This window comes from Bombina bombina, chromosome 1 (assembly GCF_027579735.1).
Source record: "Bombina bombina isolate aBomBom1 chromosome 1, aBomBom1.pri, whole genome shotgun sequence".
Classification (NCBI taxonomy): Eukaryota; Metazoa; Chordata; class Amphibia; order Anura; family Bombinatoridae; genus Bombina; species Bombina bombina.
The window spans coordinates 826,259,637-826,287,455 of NC_069499.1; the positions used below are offsets into that span (position 1 = coordinate 826,259,637).

The window sequence follows — 27,819 nt, forward strand, 5'->3', positions numbered from 1 at the left end:
CCTTTTGTAGTTCTCAATTATTGCTCCTACAACTGTATTGTACCCCTACTGTACTTGTTTGTTTGTGTATGTAATGCATCCCTGTAATGTTTTATTATGCGTAATCTGTTGGCGCTTTATAAATATCTGATAATAATAAAGGCATTGCATGGTGAATATTTAAATATCTTTTTATAGCGTCACCTGGTATCCTGCGCACAAGCGGCTCGCATGCTTCTATTCCAGTTTCCTGAACACCTGGAGCTATGGCGATTGGGGAGCAGTGAAGAGTCAGGTATTGGACAAGCATATTGAGTGTTGCTCTTAAAGGGACATTAAACACAAAATTTAACTCAAAAAAAAATATTTCATTATGGGTTGTAAAATAAATACCTGTTTTGCCCCATTTTCCTGTAAATTGTTTTGTCCAGTTCCTGGGCGAATTATAAGTGGGACTCTGTAAGGCCAAACCTGTTATATTCTACAATGTGGCTGTTTTTTCACTGCAGTAGCTCATTTATTTTTGCCCTTAGTCGGTCTCAGCAGATTACATAATCTAGAATGTTTTAAAATAGTATGTATCTGGACTGCAAAATAAGTTGTATATCCCTTTAAGATTTACAGAACTAATTTAAGCATTTGTAAATTATTCAAAATCTCATTATCTCTGGTCACATCGTCTCTATTTACCTGTTGAACTTATTTACAGGTAGTGACGGTGACATCCTCACAGTGACAAAAAAACAGGAGTTCCTTTTGCAGCTAAAGAGAAAGGTGAGGACCAGTGGGATTCAATGTGTGGTTGTTTCTGTATAAAAGTGCACAAATACCAGGGGCCACAACTGTTCCCTCTTATTTTTTGTTATGGGTATGATACATCTGACGTCTGGTTCTTAAAATGAAGTCTGTCTCAGTCATCATTCTCTTTAATAAAGAGATAATGATTATTTCTTTCTTTTAGGGCTCAGAGATTATCCGTTGCAGTTGTGTGTCTCGTTGTGGATCCTGGATTTCTTACGCCACTGCTTCCCGTCTTTATCTTCACCGCCTGCACTATGAAAATGACAGTCTAAGCATTAAAAGGGTGAGTAATGTTAGACTGGGAATAGGACTTTATACTTTAGTCAATAAGGTCCTTAACGTTGTGTGTCCTAAGGTTGTTGGTTTTTTTTTTTGAGCCTGCAATAGTACTGGTCTCACTGACTGCACTATTACTGTTCACCTCACTAGATATGCACTACTGTGAGCTAGTTGATATCAGGTGAGCCAATGGCAAGAGGCATATATGTGCAACCACCAATCAGCAAAAAGCTGCCAGAAGTCCACTGATGCTGAGTCTACCTAGGTATGCCTTTTAGCAAAGGATACCAAGACAGCAAAGCATATTTGATAATAGACCTAAATAGGAAAGTTAATTACAATTCCTCACTATCATGAAAGTTTAATTTAGATTTTACTGTCTATTTAAGGGGAGATAAGAGCGGCAGCTTTACATATCATATAATGGTATATCTAAAGAGAGTGCGGTGGGCAGCTATTGCCTTTATTGTTTGACTGTTTGGTCATGAATCTGCTTGCATTGTGTGAAAATTATTTGCTTTGCACTATTGGTTCATATGTGGATTAGTTTTGTCTAGGGTTGCACCGATACCGATACTATTATCGGTATCGGCACCAAGTATTTGCATGAGTACTTGTACTCGTGCAAATGCACCGATACCTCCAATTCCTAGCCATACGCCATCTTGTGGCGTTTTTCAAACTGCATGTTCCCATTTCATTTTAAGCTGGAGTGGAGACTTAACTAAAAAGTGTTCACTTCTGTTCTGCCAATACAAATTGCTGTTATTTGTATTATTGTACGTCAGGGCAGTGCTCAAAAAGCTGCTACTTTACAGCTGGAAGCCTACCTGGGAGAGATCACTGTACCTCATTCAGACAAACCCCTGAAGTACTGGGCAGTTAATAAACTGAGATTTAATGGCCCAAAAATATCTTGCTGACCCATGCAGTAGTGTGAAAAGTGAAAGACTGTTCAGCTTAGCGTCAAAAGTCCTTACTGATAGCAGAAACAGACTTATAGCTGAACATGCAGAGATGCTTCTGTTCCTTAATAAAAACTTGCCACTAACTTTTGAAAAATTATTCTAATTGCTAGATTGCCTGTTATACTGCTAGTTCTCATCCTAAACAATTGTGCTCAAAACATACTGTACTCTGAGGAACATCCTTAGCCAGGGCTGGACTAGGAATAAAAAGCAGCCCTGGAAAAATATGAAGACCAGCCCTATTTTCTGTTGAGTCAGTAGAATGCAAATGCCCCATTTTTCTCAAAGGGGATTACTGGGTACTTCTTCCCCAATATTATTTTCAGAATTAAATTATATAACTTTTTATTAAGTACAAATGTCAGATTGATGAGTTATATAGGCACCCTACAACCCAATTGCATCCAGTAATCACCCCTTTAAATTGTAGCTTCCCAGCCCCAGCTGTTGCAACTGTTATTTATTGTTGTTATTATTAATATATATCATTGTAATATTTTTATTTATAAACATGTTCTGTGAACTTTGTGATAACAAGCACATAAAACTGTTTAATTATTTCAAAATATCTTTTGAGTTACAGTTCATAATTATAAAGAAGCGATCTTAAATCATTAGTCTATATTGTGCTTGGTAAACTGTCATGACATAAAAAAAAAAGTATCGGTAATTGGTATCGGTGAGTATTTCAAAAAAAGTATCAGTACTTGTACTTGGTCTTAAAAAAGTGGTATCAGTGCAACCCTAGTTTTGTCCAAAGAGTACAGTTAGTCTTTTTATTTAAAGGGACAGTCTACTCCAGAATGTTATTGTTTAAAAAGATAAGATAATCCCTTTGCTACCCATTCCCCAGTTTTGCACAACCAACACGGTTATATTAATATACATTGTCATTACCTTGTATCTAAGCCTCCTCAGACTGCCCCCCTATCTCAGATCTTTTGATAGATATGCATTTAAAGGGACAGTCTACACCCCTATTAAGCGTCACTTATACTGTTTATTTATCGATGATAGTGCTAACTCACCCGCTCTAATCTTTATATGTTGATTGTAAAACCGACATCTCTGAAACTAAAAGTTTATTTTCAGCCGTTATAAATGGCCGCCAAACTCCGCCCATCCAGTTCTCCTTCTAAATTTTTCGGACCTTCTCTATGTAATCCATGCTCATGCACGGTCAGTCACATACGTCACATGCGTGTTAATACGCATGCCCGAATATACAGAAGTGACGTGAAAGCAAAAGTCCGTCTGCGCTTCACGTTTTCTATTCCCCTTATAGTTTTTTGGTTCCGACGCTAGACGCGTCCTTGTGATTGATCAATCGTTCCGGTTTTTTAGTTCCACAGCGTGTGCGCATGCGCGAAACGACGAAAACGCGATCAAGTTTTTCCATCCGTGATCTATTTTTGATTGGATGGTTTCAATCAAGAGGCTGGATGATCTAATATTAGGAGGGGCATGGCGGCCATTTACAAGGAAGAAACACTGATTTTGGGATATGAATAAGTCCGGTGGTGAATCACTATGGTCACTGAAGTGGGGTGAGTTTGAACTATCGGCAGTAGATATAAAATATAAGCGACGCTTAATAGGGGTGTAGACTGTCCCTTTAAGCCAAACAGTGCTGTCTCATAAGTAACTCCTCTGGAGTTAGCAAAATGTTATCTATATGACACACATGAACTAGCGCTGTCTAACTGTGAAAAACTGTCAAAATGCACTGAGATAAGAGGCGGCCTTCAAGGGCTTATAAATTAGCATATGAGCCTACCTAAGTTTAGATTTCAACAAAGAATACCAAGAGAACAAAGCAAATTTGATGATAAAGGCAAATTGGAAAGTTGTTTAAACTTGCATTCCCTATCTGAATCATGAAAGTAATTCTATAGACAGGTAAGATACCGCCTAGTTAAAATCAGTATTCATTTCAATAAGGCTCATGGAGGATTTGGCTATATTCGTCAAACTAAGTTGCATGTCTTTTTTTAAACAGACAGTATACACCAATTTTCATATACCTGCATGTAATAGACACTACTATAAAGAAGAATATGCACAGATACTGATCTACAAATCCAGTATAAAACCTTTTATAAACTTACTTAGGTGCTCCTAGTTTAGCACTGTTGCCGAGGTTAGGCTAGGACACCCAATGAAAGGGGCTGGGAAAACATGAAGAGCAGACACTCCCCTGCATATTAAAAGACCTATTACACAAACAGAAGCAGCAGGATTTTGTAGACCTGGGTGTACATCGGATACTTTGGGGCTTTGTTTGGAGTCTGGAAATCAGCACAATGTTATTAAAAAACTATACATTGTTACACAAACACTCCCGGATGGGCTATATAAATGGATCATCTACAAAACATTTATGCAAAGAAAAATCTAGTGTACAGTGTCCCGTTAACGACTGATGTACCCTGTTAGTCTGCAGTCGTTAAGGGATTTACTAGCGCAGCTTCTCTGACAGCGGCCAAGCTTTGCTAGTACTGCGTGCTTCACTGCCAGAAGCACGTAGATATGTGTGTGTGCGCATCTGAACGACCGCGTCGGTAGTCATTAAAGTGTTAACAGTTGAACCTCAACCTCCTCCTATTATGCCTTTATATCCTTGTATAGGAGGGAAGATTTCGGGAGAGATGCCCCTACATAAATATTTTTACTGTACAACATTTTTTGTTTGGCGCTATAGTCTGGCTTTAGATATTTGCACATTGTGAATCACTCTCATTTTTTTGTTTTTTATGTTTTGATTTTTCATAACTAGAAATCAGGAGTCCTATACATGCAAATTATAATGATGGACTGCGATAGCTAAAATGAACAGATTATGTTGATCTGTGTGGCACTGACACTTGTCTTCCCATACACTCAGGTTCCGAAGCTTCCACAGATTCCATCTCCAGCCCTGCAGCTCCTGTTTTCTCCAGATTCAATGAGGCTATATGTGGGCTCAGAAGCAGGCTCTGTGCATGTTTTGGAGTTATCAGAGGGCATCTGCCAGTACAGCCACACCCTGCAGCCACCGTCAGGTAAGGCTCATGGAATAGAAACCTTCACTGCTTCTGCTAAACCAGATTCTTCAATTTAATTCTCAATGAATGCGTTAGAGCATGTGTTTTTAAGACTAGTGACTCTGCATCTCTGCAAAGTGGTTAAACACATAGTAGAAGTACAGAGCACTCCTGAATCTGAGTAGAAGCTACTGCTGATCCAATCAGCGGAGCTAGTTATACAGCTGGGTTGTGCAACTAGCAATGCAGTTTTATGCGTTGTAAGAGAAAAAAAATAAGTTGAATCAAAGTGAATTTATCTGGTAATAAATGAGGCATTAAACGGATTTTTATATGTATAGTATATAACAGCAATTACGCCTACATTGGAAACAATTAAACATACAAAAGCATTTTAAAATTGTTTTGGTAGCACCATTTGCATCATTATGCAGTAAGGGAAAGAAAAACATACTACTTGGTAAGCTTTTTATTTTATCTCCTTTGCTGTGGCAGATATCAATCAGATCCTGCACTGGTCAAGCAATTGCTGAGTAACATGTTGCATTGTCAGGGTCTGAAGTCTACAGTATGCACCCCAGCTAGAAAGCATGCAAATAAATGATGTTGCAAGTTTTGTTTTTGTAATATACTTTTTACCTCAATTACCTTGTATCTATGAACCTTCTTCCAGCCCCCTGATCACATGACTGTTTATTATCTATTGTCTTGCATTTGGCATTGTTTTGTGCTAAATCTTAAATAACCCCCTGTGCCTGAACACAGTGTTATCTATGTGTGTGTGTGTATATATGTATATATATATATATGGTGTGTGTATGTGTATAGGTTTGTGTGTGTGTGTATATAGTGTGTGTATGTGTATATGTTTGTGTGTATATGTTGTGTGTGTGTGTGTGTGTATATATATATATATATATATATATATATATATATATATATATGATGTGTGTATGTGTATAGGTTTGTGTGTGTATGTGTATATGTTTGTGTGTATATGTTGTGTGTGTGTGTGTGTATATATATATATATATATATATATATATATATATATATATATATGGTGTGTGTGTGTGTATATATATATATATATATATATATATATATATATATATATATATGGTGTGTATGTGTGTGTGTATATATATATATATATATGTATATGGTGTGTATGTGTGTGTGTATATATATATATGTATATGGTGTTTGTGTGTATGGTGTGTGGGTATGTGTGTATATAGATATGGTGTGTGTTTGTATGTATGTATATGATGTGTGTGTATGTATATGGTGTGTGTCTATTTGTATATGGTGTGTGTGTGTGTGTATGGTGTATACACAGGCTGTACATGAACCTGTCCTCATGCACACCGAGTAAGGGCAACAAACACAGCAACACCAGCTTCTTAAAGACACTGCAGAAAAAATTTCACTAAAAAAAATCTCATCGCAGAAAATGAAAAAAAGTTCTGCCTCTGGGGTTTAAACTAAGAATACCAAGAAAAAAAAGCAAATTTGATGATAAAAGTAAATTGGAAAGTTGATTAAAATTAAGTCTTGTCTGAATAATGAAAGTTTAATTTATACTAGACTGTCCCTTTAAAGGACCACTAGATACAGCAGAATTGAATATTTGACAAATACACATTATGCTATAGCACTTACTTTTGAATTTGAAATGAGTAGGAGAATATTTTCTGGCAAATTTCAAATCTATCCAAATTTCTCTCTGAGCTGGAGCCTTAGAAATTGTGCATATAAAAAGAATGTGCATGTTTTGATAAAGAATTATGAGGCTGGATAGGGGACTTACAACAAGAGGATACGAACATAATTTCTAAGTTCCATAAATGGTAAAGCTGTTTGATTGACAATGTTTTGTCTTCCAGGTTCAACACAGGCCATACATCTCATGGCTGCCAGTGTCAACGGGAGCTTTTTAGCAGCAGCTTCTCCTGATTCTCAAATTGATGTATATAATGTGAAAGACCTAAAGGTGAGTAATAGGAGCTATAGATTGAAAAGATGTCATCAAATTGTGTCCTGGAGACCTATATTTTCATATATACTGCTGTGTATGAAGGTAACTAATAGTGCTTTCCCTCCATCAGCATGAGTGCTCTGTACCTCGGTATAATTCTCCACCCACTGCAATCAGCATTCATCCATCTACAAACAACCTGGTAATGGCTTATGCAGACCAGCAGGTAAGTGCTCTGACAAATTATTAAAGTCTGTTATATTTTGTGGCTCAACTGAAGCATCTTTAACTATATCTGTTTTTCATTTCTGAACCTATAGTTGCTGGAATTCAGTGTTGCTCATAGGCAGTACACAGAATGGAGCCGAAGGGTGCTCCGTCAGGGTTTTCATTGTGATTGGCTGGAACGAGACACCCCTATTACAGGAATATCTTTTAACCCTGTAAAACCTGAGAGCATCCTGGTGCAAGACACCTACATGTTTTGTGTTGTAGATAAATCTTTGGTAAGTTAGTGGTCTTTATGCATTGTCTGCTCTGTCTTCTGTCCATATATCTCTGAGGTTCTGCTCATTTCCTTTTCAATTAATGTTTATTTGAGCTTACAGGCTTTTACGTATAATTTTAAATATATAAAGCATGTCTGCCTGGTGGGCTGACTCATTCCTGACTTGTGTTTTATAATAAAATAAAACTCCTAGGCTAGCCTTAGGACATAATCAGGAACAGCAAGGCTTTAACTAGGCCATTTTAGTCTTCAGCTATTTGGTCTGACCTACGCCAGGAAGTGTAAGTATGTGTACAACTGGGCCTTGAGGACTAATTGCTCACTGGCTTATAAGCAGAAGTCCCTCGAAGCCTTCTGTATAGATTTTGTGTATAGATAGAAGGTATAGACATTTAAGTTAAAATGTAATTGCTCATAAAAGATTAAATGATGCAGAATTATAAAACTTTGCATATATATATATAACCTTATCATTCTTACATGCTATGCTGCACATTGATTTGGTGTACAAAAGCTCATTTATATGTGTCCCTAATTTGTCACAGAAAAAACCTTCAAAAAACAACATTAAATATGCTTTTTATGTACTCCCAGAAGAGATCTGCAAAGCAATACTGTACATATTAAAACATTTATTTTGTTTGCATATATTATGCTTTTGTAATGCATATTTACTAAAGCATAGATGAAAATTGAATGTCCCTATAAGTCAAAATTTTGCTCTCTTCTTTCTTAATCAATGTTGTGTGTTTCTTATGTTTGTGCATTACTTAAAATCTCTAGATAATAATCTGTGTACAAATGCTTAGCCATTTCCAGATGATAAGACGCCGCTGTTTAACCAGAAGGCACTAAAGCAGCTATCCAAAAGTGCAAGGAAAAGCCAGGAGCATGCTTTCAAGATCACCAAAAAGTACCAGGTGAGCAGTCTCTTGAGAGATCTGTGCAAATCCAGATCTTAGTGAGTTGCACTTTCACAAGCAGAAATCCAACTCCAAAAAGAGCCAAATGCGTTGTCTTCTGCATTCGGATCATCACAAATTATCTGAATGCACATGCCTAGAGTTTGCCATGTGAAGCCTTTTTTTATAATAAAACAGTATTTGGGAGAAATGTGTCCAGTAGAATGTCACTCCAATGCTTTAAGAAATGATAAATAATAAAGGAAAGAAAAGGCTGATACAAACGGAACAATAGTTTTATGTAAAAGAATATTACGCTCAGAATTTCATTGCTACAGAATTTGGATGACCTTTTACTATAGTAATTTTGCTGATAATTATGTAATTCCCCGTAAAGGGCTAGATTTTAGGGGCAGTGCTTACTGTTGCGCACAAGCGAAAAGGGATATATTGCGGCTCTTTGCACGCCTCGGAAGTAGTGCACGTATTGCGAGTTGGAGCGCAACTGTTACACAAAAAAAAAATCAAAAATATATTTAAAAGTACAATTACACTCATATTAACACTGTCTGATAAAAATGATTTAAAAAATAAAAATATTGCATTAAAAATTTATAAGGGCTGAAAGATATGAGGTCTCAGGTGTCTTAAAGGGATATTAAACCCAAATGTTTTCTTTCATGATTTACTCCTAGTATCAATTTTTCTTCGTTCTTGGTATTTTTATTTGAAAATCAGGAATGTAATAATATATAAAAATATGTATATATATATATATATATATATATATATATATATATACACATACACAGGGAGTGCAGAATTATTAGGCAAGTTGTATTTTCGAGGATTAATTTTATTATTGAACAACAACCATGTTCTCAATGAACCCAAAAAACTCATTAATATCAAAGCTGAATAGTTTTGGAAGTAGTTTTTAGTTTGTTTTTAGTTATAGCTATTTTAGGGGGATATCTTTGTGTGCAGGTGACTATTACTGTGCATAATTATTAGGCAACTTAACAAAAAACAAATATATACCCATTTCAATTGTTTATTTTTACCAGTGAAACCAATATAACATCTCAACATTCACAAATATACATTTCTGACATTCAAAAACAAATCAGTGACCAATATAGCCACCTTTCTTTGCAAAGACACTCAAAAGCCTGCCATCCATGGATTCTATCAGTGTTTTGATCTGTTCACCATCAACATTGCGTGCAGCAGCAACCACAGCCTCCCAGACACTGTTCAGAGAGGTGTACTGTTTTCCCTCCTTGTAAATCTCACATTTGATGATGGACCACAGGTTCTCAATGGGGTTCAGATCAGGTGAACAAGGAGGCCATGTCATTAGATTTTCTTCTTTTATACCCTTTCTTGCCAGCCACGCTGTGGAGTACTTGGACGCGTGTGATGGAGCATTGTCCTGCATGAAAATCATGTTTTTCTTGAAGGATGCAGACTTCTTCCTGTACCACTGCTTGAAGAAGGTGTCTTCCAGAAACTGGCAGTAGGACTGGGAGTTGAGCTTGACTCCATCCTCAACCCGAAAAGGCCCCACAAGCTCATCTTTGATGATACCAGCCCAAACCAGTACTCCGCCTCGACCTTGCTGGCGTCTGAGTCGGACTGGAACTCTCTGCCCTTTACCAATCCAGCCACGGGCCCATCCATCTGGCCCATCAAGACTCACTCTCATTTCATCAGTCCATAAAACCTTAGAAAAATCAGTCTTGAGATATTTCTTGGCCCAGTCTTGACGTTTCAGCTTGTGTGTCTTGTTCAGTGGTGGTCGTCTTTCAGCCTTTCTTACCTTGGCCATGTCTCTGAGTATTGCACACCTTGTGCTTTTGGGCACTCCAGTGATGTTGCAGCTCTGAAATATGGCCAAACTGGTGGCAAGTGGCATCTTGGCAGCTGCACGCTTGACTTTTCTCAGTTCATGGGCAGTTATTTTGCGCCTTGGTTTTTCCACACGCTTCTTGCGACCCTGTTGACTATTTTGAATGAAACGCTTGATTGTTCGATGATCACGCTTCAGAAGCTTTGCAATTTTAAGAGTGCTGCATCCCTCTGCAAGATATCTCACTATTTTTTACTTTTCTGAGCCTGTCAAGTCCTTCTTTTGACCCATTTTGCCACAGGAAAGGAAGTTGCCTAATAATTATACACACCTGATATAGGGTGTTGATGTCATTAGACCACACCCCTTCTCATTACAGAGATGCACATCACCTAATATGCTTAATTGGTAGTAGGCTTTCGAGCCTATACAGCTTGGAGTAAGACAACATGCATAAAGAGGATGATGTGGTCAAAATACTCATTTGCCTAATAATTCTGCACTCCCTGTATATATATATTATGTATGTGAGTGTATATATAAGATATAAGGGTGGAGCAGTGGTGCTACAGAACTACCATGACTACAGAACAGAAACCCTGAGACAATTGACCAAAGATAACACCTACAAATGTTTTCCAGGTGATCACAAGCTTCAACTTAAAGGGCCATGATACCGAAATGTTGAAACACCTGAAAGTGATGCAGCATAGCTGTAAAAAGCTGACTAGAAAATATCACCTGAACAACTCTATGTAAAAAAGAAAGATATTTTACCTCAAAAGTTCCTCAGTAGCCACATCCCATTGTAAATGACTTCTAAGCAGCAAATCAGTATGTCTGTCCCGGGACAGCTAAGGGATTAAGCTTTGTGAACTCTCATGTTATTTCCCTATTCAGTTTAAGGAAGTTTACTATGAAATCTCATGAGATCACAGTAAAAGAGTTCATGACCTCAGCACTGTTTGATGCTGATAGGCTGCAGTTCATTTCTTCATTTTTTTTTATTTTTGTTTTACCTGCAGCTGGGCAGCAGCTGAGTATAACTTTTTACAAAGAACTTACTCTGCTGAGCTGTAGAAGTTGTGAGGTAAAATATCTTCCTTTTTTACATAGAGATGCTCAGGTGATATTTTCCTGTCAGTTTTTTTACAGTTATACTGCATCAGTTTCAAGTGATTTAGCATACGAGTATTATAAACAACAAATAGACATGATGGTCGAAGTTGCTCTTTTGAGAGGTTGGATAGATACACAGATCAGGGATTGGCTAATTGTAGCACACCCAATGAGACCCATCATATATACCTTACCTAAGATTCACAAGGATATACAATTGCCTCCTGGCCGTCCCATTGTGTCAGCCAGAGAATCACTTCCACAAACCCTGGCCATTTTCCTTGATCATATACTGCAACCTTTGGTAATCAATATGGTGTCTTACCTGAGAGACTCCTGGGCTCTGATTCAGATATTGACGAATCTGCCAACTATAACACCTGATGACCTATTGGTAAGCATGGACATTAACAGTCTTTATACTGTGATCCCCCAAGATGAAGGTATACAGGTGATTATGACATGCTTGCAGAAATACCCATATGTGGGACCTCCACCTGAAGTTCATCCAACAACTCCTCATGTGTTGTCTAAAGAATAATTTACTTTAGGTTTGAAAGTCCATTTTACTTACAAGTGACTGGAACGGCTATGGGTTCTAACATGGCACCATCGTTTACAAACTTGTACATGGAACATGTGTAAGAGAACAATTTACAAGTTTATTCACATCCAAGTGTCATGTTCTACTGCCGTTACAATGACGACATACTACTCATATGGAAGGGTGATGAGCCGGCACTGAACGAGTGGGTGACAATGTTTAACAACTCTGATTGTCCAACAAAGATGATGATTTCTACAAGCAAAACTACCATTGATTTTCTAGATTTACGGATCTATAAGGAAGATGGCCGACTATGCACCACCCTGTTTCAGGAGGAGACTGACAGGAACTCTATACTGCATGCCAACAGCAGCCACCCTAGATCTTTGGTAAGAACCATACCCAGAGCCCAGATGCTGAGAGTAGTGAGAAACAACTCCTCTGATGAATGCAAAATTGACCAGTTACAACTAATGGAAGAGGAATTTGCTGCAAGGGGCTATATGAATGAAGACATTAGGGATGCTAAGAATGATACTGCACAGGTGACACAAAAGGACCTTATGATGACAATGAAAGCCAAGGATAATACCAAAAGGATGAACTTTACCACCACTTATTTCCCACAACTGAGGAGGATGGGTGAAATACTGAACAAGGAGTGGCATGTCATCCAAAGAAATCCATCATTACCTTATCAGGAACGTGCACCACCAATGGTTGGGTTCAAGCGAGGTAAGAGCTTACGGGACCTGCTGGTACTGACCGATCAGCAACACTGCTACAAAAAACAGACTAGCTAAAATCCACCAAGAAGGGATCGTACAGATGTCCCAGTTGTCACCTGTCACTCTATGGTTCAAGGCAGCAATTTTAGACATCCCCATACCAACACAAGATATCCCATCAAGCATTACCTAACATGTACTACTCCATATGTTATCTATATGTTGAGTTGCATTTGTGGATTATTTTATGCGGGCAAGACTTCAGATGATATCAAGAAAAGAATGGCGAATCATTGGAGTGCCATTCGTGCCGCCATAGAAAAAGGAGACAGTGACCAAACAGTGGCGAGACATTTTGCTTCCAAAGGACATACAGTCAAGGACCTTAGCTTCCAGCTGATCGACCCTGTTCCGCCACTACCTAGAGGTGGGGATAGGAACAAGTGACTGCTACAAGTAGAGGCACGCTGGATCCATAAATTGGACACAGTCCATCCAAGAGGTCTCAACGCAAGTATTGACTGGCATTGCTTTTTGTAATAATATACGTTGTCGTTTGATGTTTGTAACAATACCTCCACTTGTTGTATAAATATCTTTATCTGGATATGTACCCTTATCTGAGATGGCCCTGCACAGCACTGGATGAAAGAGGAGCTTAATATACACACTCACTACCCTCTCATCCCTAACTAGTATGATTTTGATGTTGGATATTGATGATCCAAGCTATAACATTTGATATAACTGATTTGGTGAGCTACTTAGCATATATATAAGTCCATTAGAATCACCTGGTTGTTGTGCTACCTAATATTAATAATAAATATCAGTCCTCCATGGTTTTTAATTCAATCTTGTCACATTTGAGCTTGCTGTTTTATGGGTTGTTGTGACATTTTAGTTCCCCACATATAATGACATTCCATCATATGATTTCTAACCCATGTAAATATTATAGGATTGACATTGTGATTAGCATGTTGAATAACATGCTGGCATATGGCTCATACTGCACATACCATTTTGCACATATCATTGTACTAGTGCCACTATAAAAGGTACTTCTATATTGCCGTCGCTGGTAACTGTCTCTAGCTTCTTGGCACATGGGGGCCATGACACTCCCACAGCTTTTGTTTATTATGTACACTGTAGTGTCTGACATCATTAGTTAGCTGTAATATCGCATCAAAGAACGTACTAACATTTGTCATATAGCCGATAGTTGTCTCCACATTACTGTTTTTTACAGTTTATGCATTTGAGCCTATTTTCTGCAATTATGCCCTCAGCTTCTGTGTGGATCCTCGCTATATAACACATATGTCTTCTCAACATGGAGTCAATATGTCCTTTTATTATGCCCATATTAACAGTGCGATCACATATGTAAGTCAATTCGTATGGTATACATCCATATGATGCATAAGCATAATTGACACTGCCGTAGGATGTGCTCACATAGTTAAGGCTGTATTTACATATAATAACGCTCCATGCTCTTGATTGTTGACATTTGTAATACACGCCTACTATGGGCATATCAGTGACATTACGCGTACATGCAGGGGCATTCAGACGTTCCTCCTGCTTGAAGTGTATTGAGGACAAAGATCCAGTTATCGCACCTCAATATCCTTTTCAATGTTTTATTGCCAACGCATAAGTGCTATGGTAAGAATATGTGTATATAGGCTCATATTTGCTTGCAATGTCAATATATTTGCCAATCCATCTGTATTAATCCCAGGGGGAATATTACACACGCTCTTTATCTCTCTGCACTTAGGACTATATTCTAGTTTCTAAATCTTGTATTTTTAACATGTCTGTTCATTGCACTTATACTAATAATGAAATTGCACTTTGTGTTGTATATCACCACTTAAAAGAGCTCCAGATTCCTTAACTATGGAACAGGTCCAAGCCATTGACAGCCTCATTAAAAGAGATAATATTGTCAGAAAGCCTATATTTATGAAGCAGATAGGCAGCTCAATGACCCCGAGGTTTACCTTAAACTCCATAAAGACCCTACATTTGAGTATAGGTTGAAGCTTACTGACTTGTTGGACGATGGGCTGCATTTGGGGATTCTAGATCAAGAAACCATTGACTTTCTCAATGTCCTGTCCCCGGTGATTCCAATCTTCCATCACCTCCCCAAGGTTCACAAATCCTTGGAGGAGGTAAGGGGAAGGCCAATTGTGTCTGGAATCGGTTTCCTCTTTGAGAAACTTTCAGGCTGGTTTAAATCCCTTTTGCAGCCCATGGTCTACCAATTACCATCCTTCCTCAAAGACACAACTCATCTCCTTTGCAGCCTTGAGAAAATAGCTTGTAATGGAGATTGTACATGGCTCACGGTTGATGTTGTTGGCCTTTATTCTACTATTCCGCATAAATATGGTTTAGAGGCCGTCAAGTTTTCTCTTGACATGTACAGTAACTATAATGAGAATTTGAAAAACTACATCATAAGAGTCATTGAATTCCTTCTGGTCCACAATTTATTTTAAGTTTGGGGAAGATTTTTTTCTCCAGAGACGTGGGACAGCTATGGGGACTAAATTTGCCTTCGCCTATGCCAACCTATTTATGGGTTGGTGGGAGCGGTCCCACGTCTTTGGAGAGAATAACCCATTCAGGGCCTGTATTGGGTCTTATAAACGTTAGATCAATGACCTTCTGTTTGTGTGGACTGGAGGGAACGATAGACCAGGGGATTTCATCAATTATCTCAATGATAATCATATTAACCTAAAATTCACGGCCACCTCAGAGCCAGAACAGATTCCTTATCTGGATGTCATCCTGAGAGGAGATTTACCTTTGAGTACAGTGGTAACTAGTTTATATAGGAAGCCAATTTCCTCTAACACTATACTTCATGCTAGCTCCTGTCACCCCAGTCATAAGGGTTTTGGGGTTGCAAAGGGCCAGTTCATCCGGTTAAAGAGAAATTGCACGGATGAGCTGGATTTTTGCAAGGAGGGGATTCTCTGAAGATCCAATTGCTTGAACGTGGTTATTCAGAGAAAACCATCAACAGGGCATACCTTGAAGTTAAAAGAAAAGATAGGAGTACTCTCCTACAAGGAAAGTCAACCTTTGGTAACCCCAAATTTGATCAGGATAAACAAATCTTTGTCACCTCCTATAGTCCCCAATTTAATGAAATTTGTGGGATTATCAACAAACATTTACCCTTAGTTAAAGGGGAGGATAGTCTCAAAAACCATGTATCAAGGGGGTGCAACTTTATTTCGAAAAGAGGAACCACTTTGGGCAACATCCTTGCTCCCAGTATGGTTAAAAATAAGGAAACCAGAATGAGTAGTTGGCTTACATCTAAAGGTCACTATAAGTGTCACCTCACAATGCATAGCCTGTAGCCACACAAGACCAACTAAGCATTTTCAATCACATGTAACACAAAAGGTTTTTAATATGACAGAATGTACCAACTGCCGTACCAAGTTTGTGATCTATCTGGTGCAATGCTCCCAATGTAAACTACAATACGTAGGGTGTACCTCAAGAGAGGCACGCTCACGTATAAGGGAGCACCTTAATAATATTGAACAAGGATCAGACTTGGCACGTCACTCCATTTTTTCACATGATCAAAATGTTAACACATTCAAGTGGTGTGTTATTGAATGCATACATGGAGGTCCCAGGGGTAGTGACAAAATGTCCAAACTTTTTTATAGGGAGGTATTCTGGATATTTCTTCTAAGAACCAGAAGACCCCTAGGTTTCAACATTAGTGGGGATATCATTAATTTTTGGAAAAGTATCTAGGCCTTAAGGTTGTTTTTACTAGCGTTACATCATAGTTTAATGCACTTTATTATTCTTCACTGTATATATCATCCCAGCAGTATTATCTTTATATTTAACATTTATATTGTATGTTAATAATTGTCAAGATCCTGCAACATGGTTTTTCTAAATGTGGTATATGTTGCATGTGTATATATATATATATATATATATCTTTTTTGACTGGAGTTTTTCAGTGAAGAGTATCTCTTAGTGTACAGATTGAAGCGTTATGAGAATGCGTTCAGTAACTCTGATATAGTATTAAATTAACTAGGCCTTTATGTTTTCTTTATAGTATTGTCTCTAAGCTAACGCTCAATGTCATTTTGTTAACGTACCAAATTTGATCAATGTATTAATTTTATAGACTGCAGCTGCTCATTATTAGCTAATCATCAGTGCTATTTAAGCACCTGTGAGGCACTGTGTAGGCGTCTACGATTAAGGCACTTCAGACAAAACGCGTCAGATGAGAGGCTGACAGTCTACTGCTTGTTTGCAGTCTTTTTAATATTCTGTTGTTCCTGTTGGAAATTAAATAAAAGATATTTTGCCTGGAGGTTTTTTGTTTTTTTTCACACTCTAATTGTATATCACCATGACAACCCTTTGGTGGTTTTTTTGTTGGGGGAGTGATCTAGTATACTGAACATTTGCACAAGTACTTGTGCAAAATGCTCCGATACCTAAACCGATACTCTAATGCAGAGTAGGCACCTACCCAAATCGTTTAGAACATTGTTTTTTTCCAATCGAATTGGAGGACGAAGTCTGGGGATAGTATCTGCCTGAAGATCCAGTCACTAGCAAAAACGAAGGTGACAGAAGACTGCAAGGCACCGACCTGTGGGCAATCAGAGCTCATTCTGCATAGCGTGATTAATACGCTGCAGCCATGAACAGCAGATTTATTGGAGCCTAAAAAAAATCCAGGTTTCTGTTTGTATCTATTTTCCCCTTAAACAAAATATAAGAAGTAAGACCTCGTTTAAGACTTCTATAATTACAACATTGACTTTGCCCAGTTAAAGGGATTTTGAAACATTCACATATTGGATATATAGAAAGATTTGGAAAAAAACTCTTTGCCTTCTATTTTTACATAGGACCACAAATCTGCTTACTAACTACATGATAATCATCTGAAGGATTAAGATATCTTTTCTGTTAATTATAATACATCCTGCCCTCTTGGTTACTGTTCTGTATATAACACACATATAGTTTACTGTACCTTATTTATTGTATCAATTTTAATAATAGTTTTTTCATATGATTATAAGTATATATGTTTTTAATTTAGTATTACATATTGCTCGAATGGTTCCCTGATGGTTACTGATGTAATATACTAGTTCTTCTTTGAAAATAAGATATACTTATTTATTTATTTAGTTTTTTATGATAGACTGGCCAGTCTTTAAATGATTCATTTAATTTGTATTTATTTATATTTATATATATATTATATATATATATATATATATATATATATATATATTGTTATCGTTTTTATTATAGACTATTATACTAACTAAAGGTTATTTCTATTGAATAAAATTATATTTATTTTACAATATCCATAAATGGTCGTGCATGAAGTACTAATATATATAAATAGACATAGTGTATACATTTCTTATTTCATTTTCCAAATATAATTTAGAATTGTATATTCCACTTTCAGACCTATTTTTTGACCCACTAAGGTCAAATAAATATCGGACGCAACCACGCTTTCTCCTTCTTTTTTCCCAATACTTATCTTTCACCAATTTTTCTAGGTTTTATTGGTTCAGTTTGGTTGCTTAGTGGAGTTACAAACACACTATTTTTAATATCTTTTATTTGATTTTCTGTCACCTACCCAAATCGGCAGGTCCCTACTCTGCACTGTTACAGCGATGTGAGGGAGGGCAGGAAGGAGGGACGCGACTTGAGGGATGCTGGGCGGGTTTGGGTTGAAAGGGTGACTGCGTCACTGTCAGAAAATAATCTTGCACGTTCATGTAAGACAGGAGAGAGGCGCGTTTTTATCGCTGATCTAGAGCCCAGTTGTGGACGCGCTCGCCCTTCTTTATCACCACTGTAGCCATCCACCACTGAGAGGGGGCGGGTCTGTGATCATGGGGGCCATGGTTGGGCAGGAGAGTTTATCGGAGCACTGATCCTATGGAGTTTTCTTTATCAAGTAAGACTTGTGTCTGTGTTTGTTTGGCACATTCCTGGTAACAGGTGTAATGTGTCTTCTTTCCCTGCAGTGATCAAAGCTGCGCAACCACCTGGTTACATCCCAGGACCGGGGAGCCCATCAACTCCAGACACAGGATCAGCTTACTAAGTACTGCAACTTTTTTACCCTGTATCTAAAGTATTGTGCTAATCACATGTACTGGTACTAACCTAATCAGCATACTGAGTACTGCAACTTATTACCCTGGTGTCTCTATATAAAGTGTTGTGCTAATCAGTGATTAGCACAACACTTTGTATAGAGACACCAAGGTAATAAGTTGCAGTTCTCAGCAAGCTGATTAGGTTAGTATCAGTACCCTGGCAGTACTTGTGATTAGCACAATACTTTATATACAGGGTAATAAAGTTGCAGTACTCAGTAAGCTGATTAGGTTAGTATCGGTACTTGTGATTAGTACAATACTTTCTATACAGGGTAATAAAGTTGCAGTTCTCAGTAAGCTGATTAGTTTAGTATCGGTACTTGTGACTAGCACAATACTTTATATACAGGGTAATAAAGTTGTAATACTCAGTAAGCTGATTAGGTTAGTATCAGTACTTGTGATTAGTAACCTAATCAACTTACTGAGTACTGCAACTTGTTATTACCCTAGTCTCTATACAAAGTACTGTGCTAACCTAATCAGCTGAGTACTGCAACTCATTACCCTAATGTCTCTATATAAAGGTATTGTGCTAATAACAAGAACTGCCTTAGTACTGATAAAGGTACATAGCTCATTATTTGGTCCTAATTTGTATTATAGGGAGGGAGAGAGACAGCTACGAGGAGGGAGAGAGACAACTACGAGGAGGGAGAGAGACAGCTACGAGGAGGGAGGAAGAAAGAGACAGCAATGGGGCGGGAGGAAGAGAGACAGCTATGGGGAGGGAGGAGGATACAGCTATGGGGAGGGAGGAAGAGACAGCTATGGGAAGGGAGGGAGGGAGATACAGCTATGGGAAGGGAGGGAGGGAGAGACAGCTATGGGAAGGGAGTAAAGTATCGGTAATTAGCATCTCCAAGTACTTGAAAAAAAGTATCGGTACTCGTACTCGGTCTTAAAAAAATGGTATCGGTGCATCCCTAAGTTTGTAACACTTGATAAGGCCAGTGAGTGCTTTGTCTATTAGCTCTGTGATTCTCTCTTAGCACCCTAGCATGTGTTTATCCTCTTAGTGGGAGTGCACCTATCTCTACAAAAAAAATAATATATATATATATATATATATATATAAATATATATATATATATATATATATATATATATATATATATATATATATATATATATAAGCTTTATCTGATTTTGCTTTTTTTCTGAGTTACATTTTTTTAAAGTGTACATATAATAAATAAAAGGAGTACATTATAGATTTTCTTTAACCCCTTAACGACCGAGGACGTGCAGGGTACGTCCTCAGAAAAAAGGCAGTTAACGCCTGAGAACGTACCCTGCACGTCCTCGGTGTGGAAAGCAGCTGGAAGCGATCCTGCTCGCTTCCAGCTGCTTTCCGGTTATTGCAGTGATGCCTCGATATGGAGGCATCCTGCAATAACCTTTCACGGCCATCCGATGCAGAGAGAGCCACTCTGTGGCCCTCTCTGCACCGGACATCGATGGCCGGTATCGTTGGTGGGTGGGAGCCGGTGTGGGAGGTGGGTGGCGGCCATCGATGGCCCTGGTCATGTGGAGGGGGGCGGGATCATGGGCGGGTAAGCCCGCGGGCGCGTGCACGAGGGGGCGGGCGGGAACCGCTACACTACGGAAAAAATGTGTCCCAAAACAATAAAAGTGGGACAAAATTTAAATAAATAAAAAAGCCCTTAGGTGTGATTTAGGTGGTGGGGGTTGGTCCGTAGGGGGGGGGGGGGCGATTGAGCTACACTACAGAATTTTTTTTTAACAAAAATAAACATTTGATTGTTCAAAATGGGTACTGGCAGACAGCTGCCAGTACCCAAGATGGCCCCCAATAAGGCTGAGAGGGAGGCTTAGAGAGCTGTTTTGGGGGGGATCAGGGAGGTTGGGGGTTAAGGGGGGGATCCTAAACACAGCATATGTAAATATGCTTGCTTTTTTTTCTTAAAAAAAAAAAAAACTTTTATTTTAGTACTGGCAGACTTTCTGCCAGTACTTAAGATGGCGGGGACAATTGTGGGGTGGGGGAGAGAAGGGAGCTGTTTGGGAGGGATCAGGGGGTGGGATGTGTCAGGTGGGAGGCTGATCTCTACACTAAAGCTAAAATTAACCCTGAAAGCTCCCTACAAACTACCTAATTAACCCCTTCACTGCTAGCCATAATACACGTGTGATGCGCAGCAGCATTTAGCGACTTTCTAATTACCATAAAGCAACGCCAAAGTCATATATGTCTGCTATTTCTGAACAAAGGGCATCCCAGAGAAGCATTTACAACAATTTGTGCCATAATTGCACAAGCTGTTTGTAAATAATTTCAGTGAGAAACCTAAAATTGTGAAAAAATTAACGTTTTTTTTTACTTTGATCGCATTTGGCGGTGAAATGGTGGCATGAAATATACCAAAATGGGCCTAGATCAATACTTGGGGTTGTCTACTACACTACACTAAAGCTAAAATTAACCCTAGAAGCTCCCTACATGCTCCCTAATTAACCCCTTCAATGCTGGGCATAATACACGTATTGTGCGCAGTGGCATTTAGCAGCCTTCTAATTACCAAAAAGCAAAGCCAAAGCCATATATGTCTGCTATTTCTGAACAAAGGGGATCCCAGAGAAGCATTTACAACCATTTATTCTATAATTGCATAAGTTGTTTGTAAATAATTTCAGTGAGAAACCTAAAGTTTGTGAAAAAATTTGTGAAAAAGTGAACAATTTTTTTTATTTGATCGCATTTGGCGGTGAAATAGTGTCATGAAATATACCAAAATGGGCCTAGATCAATACTTTGGGATGTCTTCTAAAAAAAATATATACATGTCAATAGATATTCAGGGATTCCTGAAAGATATTAGTGTCCCAATGTAACTAGCGCTAATTTTGAAAAAAAGTGGTTTGGAAATAGCAAAGTGCTACTTATATTTATGGCCCTATAACTTGTAAAAAAAGCAAAGAAGATGTAAACATTGGGTATTTCTAAACTCAGGACAAAATTTAGAAACTATTTAGCATGGGTGTTTATTGGTGGTTGTAGATGTGTAACAGATTTTGGGGGTCAAAGTTAGAAAAAGTGTGTTTTTTTCCATTTTTCCTTATAGTAAATTATAAGATATGATGAAAATAATGGTAACTTTTGAAAGTCCATTTAATGGCGAGAAAAACGGTATATAATATGTGTGTGTACAGTAAATGAGTAAGAGGAAAATTACAGCTAAACACAAACACCGCAAAAATGTAAAAATAGCCTTGGTCCCAAACGGACAGAAAATGGAAAAGTGCTGCGGTCATTAAGGGGTTAAATACCAAGAAGTACCTACAACTAAGATCATTTAAACTAGTTTTGTTGTTTGTATTTTAATGCTCTCAGCCTGTATTGAACAATAAGAAATATGTACTTTAAAATTCTGTACAGTTTAATTTTTTATTGAGAAATGTATGTTTAACAGTTTTTCTGTTTTTTTTTTAATCGCAATCGCGATATTTCATGCCCAAAAGTGCGATATTCATTTTTTTCCATATCGCCCAGCCCTAAAAAAAAATATATATATATATAGAGAGAGAGATAGAGAGTGTGCGTTCTGCGCTGACCAAGTACACAGTTATACTTTTTTCAAAGTTTGTACTATTTTGTTCCATATATTGTAATAAACTGTTCTGATTGTTTTGGTAGAATAGTGCTCCATTTATAACAGGCAACATATAGTGCAAAACATGCATTAAACATTGTTAATTACAACAATCATGGAAATATCAGGCAAAAAATCTGTTCACATTAATACACCTCATTGTTATGAGGTATATAATTAGTCCGGGGGAGATATTAATCCCTATCTGTGGTAATGGTGGAAAAGAGAAATAGTTTTGCAGAGACAGAAATAGAGCACAATATAGAGAAATTGCGCTATTAGCCACTGTATGGAAAAGCGGCCTTGAAAAACAAATTTAGCTGCTGTAAACAGGAAATAGTCCCAACTCACCATATCAAAACTCTTCAGCACCCAAATTAAGCAGAGAAGCAGGTGCCTGTCCAATTTAGTGTAGGTTAGCTTTTTTTTGCTGTCATATATGGATAGTTGATAAAACACCATTAACCCCTTAACGACCAACGACGTATGGGGTACGTCCTACAAAAAAATGCAGTTAATGACCAAGGACGTACCCCGTACGTCGTTGGTCTTTGAAAGCCCTGGAAGCGATCCTGATCGCTTCCAGCCGCTTTCATGTTATTGCAGTGATGCCTCGATATTGAGGCATCCTGCAATAACAGTTTTGAGCAGTCCGATGCAGAGAGAGCCAATCTGTGGCCCTCTCTGCATCGGCCATTGATCGCAGTATTCGTTGGTGGGTGGGAGCTTACCAAGGGAGGCCGGTGGGCGGCGATCAATGGAGGAGGGGGGCAGGATCGCGTGTGGGGTGCGTGCCAGAATGCGCGCGCGTGCACGAGGGTGGGTGCGCGCGTGTGCGGGTGGGAACCCTACACTATGGAACATGGAGGAGATATAAGTGGGAGAGACTCAGTGGGATATATAAATAAAATTAGTAATCTGGGAGAGGGTTGGGGGTTGGGGGTTGTGGGGGGGCAGCTACACTACAGAAAATAGTTTTTTTTTTAAAATAAAAATTAACCAAAACGTTTTTAATTTGAAACTGGGTACTGGCAGACAGCTGCCAGTACCCAATATGGCGCTCAATAAGGCAGGGGGGGGGGTTAGAGAGCTGTTTGGGGGGGGGATCAGGGAGGTTGGGGGCTAAGGGGGGATCCTACATAGCAGCATATGTAAATATGCTCAAAAAAAATAAAAAAATAAATAAAAGATAGCTTTGATTTTAGTACTGGCAGACTTTCTGCCAGTACTTAAGATGGCGGGGACAATTGTGGGTTTGGGGATGGAAGAGAGCTGTTTGGGAGGGATCAGGGGGTGTGATGTGTCAGGTGGGAGGCTGATCTCTACACTAAAGCTAAAATTAACCCTGCAAACTCCCTACAAGCTACCTAATTAACCCCTTCACTGCTAGCCATAATACTCGTGTGATGCGCAGCGGCATTTAGCGGCCTTCTAATTACCAAAAAGCAACGCCAAAGCCATATATGTCTGCTATTTCTGAACAAAGGGGATCCCAGAGAAGCATTTACAACCATTTGTGCCATAATTGCACAAGCTGTTTGTAAATAATTTCAGTGAGAAACCTAAAATTGTGAAAAAAAATTTTTTTTTTTTTAATTTGATCGCATTTGGCGGTGAAATGGTGGCATGAAATATACCAAAATTGGCCTAGATCAATACTTGGGGTTGTCTACTACACTACACTAAAGCTAAAATTATCCCTAAAAGTTCCCTACATGCTCCATAATTAACCCCTTCACTGCTGGCCATAATACACGTGTAGTGCGCAGTGGCATTTAGCAGCCTTCTAATTACTAAAAAGCAACACCAAAGCCATATATGTCTGCTATTTCTGAACAAAGGGGATCCCAGAGAAGAATTTACAACCATTTGTGCCATAATTGCAGAAGCTGTTTGTAAATAATTTCAGTGAGAAACCAAAAGTTTGTGAAAAAATTAGTAAAAAAGTGAACAATTTTTTGTATTTAATCGCATTTGGCAGTGAAATGGTGGCATGAAATATACCAAAATGGGCCTAGATGAAAACTTAGGCATGTCTACTAAAAAAAAATATATACATGTCAATGGATATTCAGAGATTCCTGAAAGATATTAGTGTTCTAATGTAACTAGCGCTAATTTTGAAAAATAATGGTTTGGAAATAGCAAAGTGCTACTTGTACTTATTGCCCTATAACTTACAAAAAAAGCAAAGAACATGTAAACATTGGGTATTTCTAAACTCAGGACAAAATGTAGAAACTATTTAGCACGGGTGTTTTTTGGTGGTTGTAGATGTGTAACAGATTTTGGGGGTCAAAGTTAGAAAAAGTGTGTTTTTTCATTTTTTTCCTCATATTTTATATTTTTTTTATAGTAAATTATAAGATATGATGAAAATAATGGTATCTTTAGAAAGTCCATTTAATGGCGAGAAAAATTGTATATAATATGTGTGGGTACAGTAAATGAGTAAGAGGAAAATTACAGCTAAACACAAACACCGCAGAAATGTAAAAATAGCCTTGGTCCCAAACGGACAGAAAATGGAAAAGTGCTGTGGTCATTAAGGGGTTAAAGGGAAAGTAAAGTCAAAATTAAATTTTCATGATTCAGATAGAATACACAATTTTAAACAACTTTCCAATTCACTTCCATTATCTAAATGTGCACAAATTTTTTATATTTACACTTTCTGTGGCACCAGCTCTGCCTTATACTGAGCATGTGCGAGAATTCACAGAATATACGTATATGCATTTGTGATTGGCTGATGGCTATAAGGAAGGAAAATATAACTACATTTGAAATTTGCCAGGAACAAAATGTGCAGTTCTACACATACCTACCTGCTTTGTATTTCATCCTGACGTACTGATCTATTTCATGTGGCATTTATTGACGTTCTGTCTCTCTCCTTTATTTTTTTCACAGCCTTTACTATTCATGGATGTTCTTGATGATGGAGAACTTGTCTTAGTGGAGCGGCCTCTGACTGATATCGTGGCTCAGCTGCCACCTCCCATGAAACAGAAGAAATTTGGAACATAAATACCCTTTGAAGCACCTCTCACCCCTAATAAAACTGTTCAGATTCCCTACTCTTTTATATTTATGCTAGTGCTGCAGGATCTTGACTGTAGTTTTTTTTGGAAAGAGTTTGTTTATACCCTAGTGCCTTGATCTGCATTCGGAAAGGAATTTGGATTACATCCATGTCTTGCATGATGGGGTGTGCAGTGATTTGCATCATCCTGGTGATTCAGCAATATGTCCAGCAGAGGGAGGGTTAATAGGTTTTTTTCTGTTCATTTACTTTGTGAAATTGTGAATTCAGCCCGGTCTTCCTACCCAAAATGATTTGCTTAATATGAAATAAGGCAGAAGACCTTAAAAGGAAAATGGAACCAAAGTAGCCGTCTAAGGTGTAGCTAAGTGGGTTAAACGGGCACATTTTGGCGCTTTTGGCTTCTATCTACTGGATTCCATCAAGGATATATTCATGCTGGCTCCTACTTAAGTGAACTGGAGTAGAAGTGAACTTTCAAACACTGGCTCACGTTGAATACATCTGTCTGTAATGTAATTAATGGGTATTTGAAGCCTGTAAAGGAACATTGGCCCTTCATTTTTCACATGCTTTTGTACTGTATTAGTATAATTCTCCTTCACCACATGAGCGTCTTATTTTGAGTGTATTGTGAAATAGTCAATTGCAAGTGTTTTCCAGCCTTATAGAGTTGAATAGGAGCATATTTCCATAGCTCTCTGTTATGTCTAAGGGGATTCTCCGTGTGACAGGCTTTGCCCAACATTGGTGGCCTTAATAACGAGTAAACATTGAATCGAGTGTGCAACATAGTCCTGGAGAATCCCCTTAAACATAATGAAGAGTTACGGAAGCACACTTTTGTTCAAGTCTATGGGGTAGGCTATACGTCATCTGATTGGCAAATGCTCAATGTAAAAAACAATGTTCAAAACCAGGGCACAGCTGCAAAATTAAAGGGACATTCCAGTTAAAATTTAAAAGCATATAGATGAATTACATCTTTGAATAGAAACATAATTGCAATATAGATGTATTAACAAAAATTATTCTAGAAAAGTTTATCACTGTTTTAGTGTTAGCATTTTTCTCTGCACGTGCATGTGAGGCATAACTAGATATTCTCAGTGCACCAGCATTTTAAATTCTGCAGCTGCTCAGAGCATCATTGGGGCTTGTATCATGCAATTAACAAACTGAGTCACAACCAGATGGTAAAAGCACCTTAGGCTCTCTGAGCAAGTGCTGTGTGTAAAATGCTGGTGCACGGTGCATACTTAAATACACTATTGAAACCGCTATAGCTTTTATAAGAAGCATTTTTGCTAATGCATGTATATTACATAAATGCTTCTATTCAAAACTGAAATACATCCATGTGGATTCCAATAGTGGCTGGAATGTCCCTTTAAGTTATGTTTTAAGTGTAATTAATTTTCTATCTGGCATTTGAAGGAATATGCCTTATACATATAAAAAGTTTGTTATTAAACGTGACATACAGTTGTGAAGTCTAGAACACTTTTTTTTTACTGGCAGTGTGCAACTTTATCTCATATTATTTTTTTAAAAAAGTTTTTGTTTGTTTTTCCAGCCAGCCACATCAAATATCTGCACGTTGATGCTGCAGTATATTATTTATATATTTTTTTCCTTTTCATAATTAGAGAATATTATTTAATAATCCTATAGTTTGGTTTTGCAGACTAATTGGTTGGAATTGGAAAAAACATCAGATTTGAAGGGACATTAAACTGCTTTGCACAGCTACTACTCATTTGTGTTTTGCATTTCATCCTGTTCCTGCAGTTCTTTTCAAATCAGTTTTTCTGTTTTAATCACTTAAAGTGAATGTCAATTTAGATGAATCGGTGCCCGTTTTTTAATAATTATATTAAAAACAAGGGCACTTTTAATTCATCAAAATTTACATTTCACTTGTTTTCTTCAAATACTTGACTAATCCGGCTTCCTCCAATCGCGGCTTCTCCCCCGGGGGAATCATGGCCTGAGGCAACGCCGTGATTGGAGGAAGCCGGATTTGTCATTTTGGAACCACGAAGAGGGCTTGCGACGGGTGGAGGAAGCGCTGCAGCGGCTATCAGGATTAAAGGGTAAGTGAAGAAAATGAGTGAAATGTAAATTTTGATGAATTAAAGTGCCCTTGTTTTTAATAAGATTATTAAAAAACGTGCACCGATTCATCTAAATTGACATTCACTTTAAAGGTGCCAGATAGAGAAGCTCCGCCTCTTTG

The 27,819-nt window shown here is 38.1% G+C and overlaps 1 protein-coding gene across 1 annotated transcript in view; it reads left to right on the forward strand.

Annotated features, from left to right (window-relative positions):
- The window catches only part of UTP4 (UTP4 small subunit processome component), a 77,322-nt gene extending 49,987 nt beyond the window's left edge, over positions 1–27,335 (forward strand). Inside the window, exons 9-17 of the mRNA XM_053699414.1 lie at positions 178–274; positions 689–753; positions 941–1,063; positions 4,912–5,068; positions 6,940–7,046; positions 7,162–7,257; positions 7,352–7,537; positions 8,349–8,459; positions 25,448–27,335. Of these exons, the coding sequence (XP_053555389.1) occupies positions 178–274; positions 689–753; positions 941–1,063; positions 4,912–5,068; positions 6,940–7,046; positions 7,162–7,257; positions 7,352–7,537; positions 8,349–8,459; positions 25,448–25,564 (1,059 nt within the window). The 3' untranslated portion in view covers positions 25,565–27,335. The remainder of the gene's footprint in view (positions 1–177; positions 275–688; positions 754–940; positions 1,064–4,911; positions 5,069–6,939; positions 7,047–7,161; positions 7,258–7,351; positions 7,538–8,348; positions 8,460–25,447) is intronic.
- The last annotated feature ends 484 nt before the right edge of the window (positions 27,336–27,819 follow it).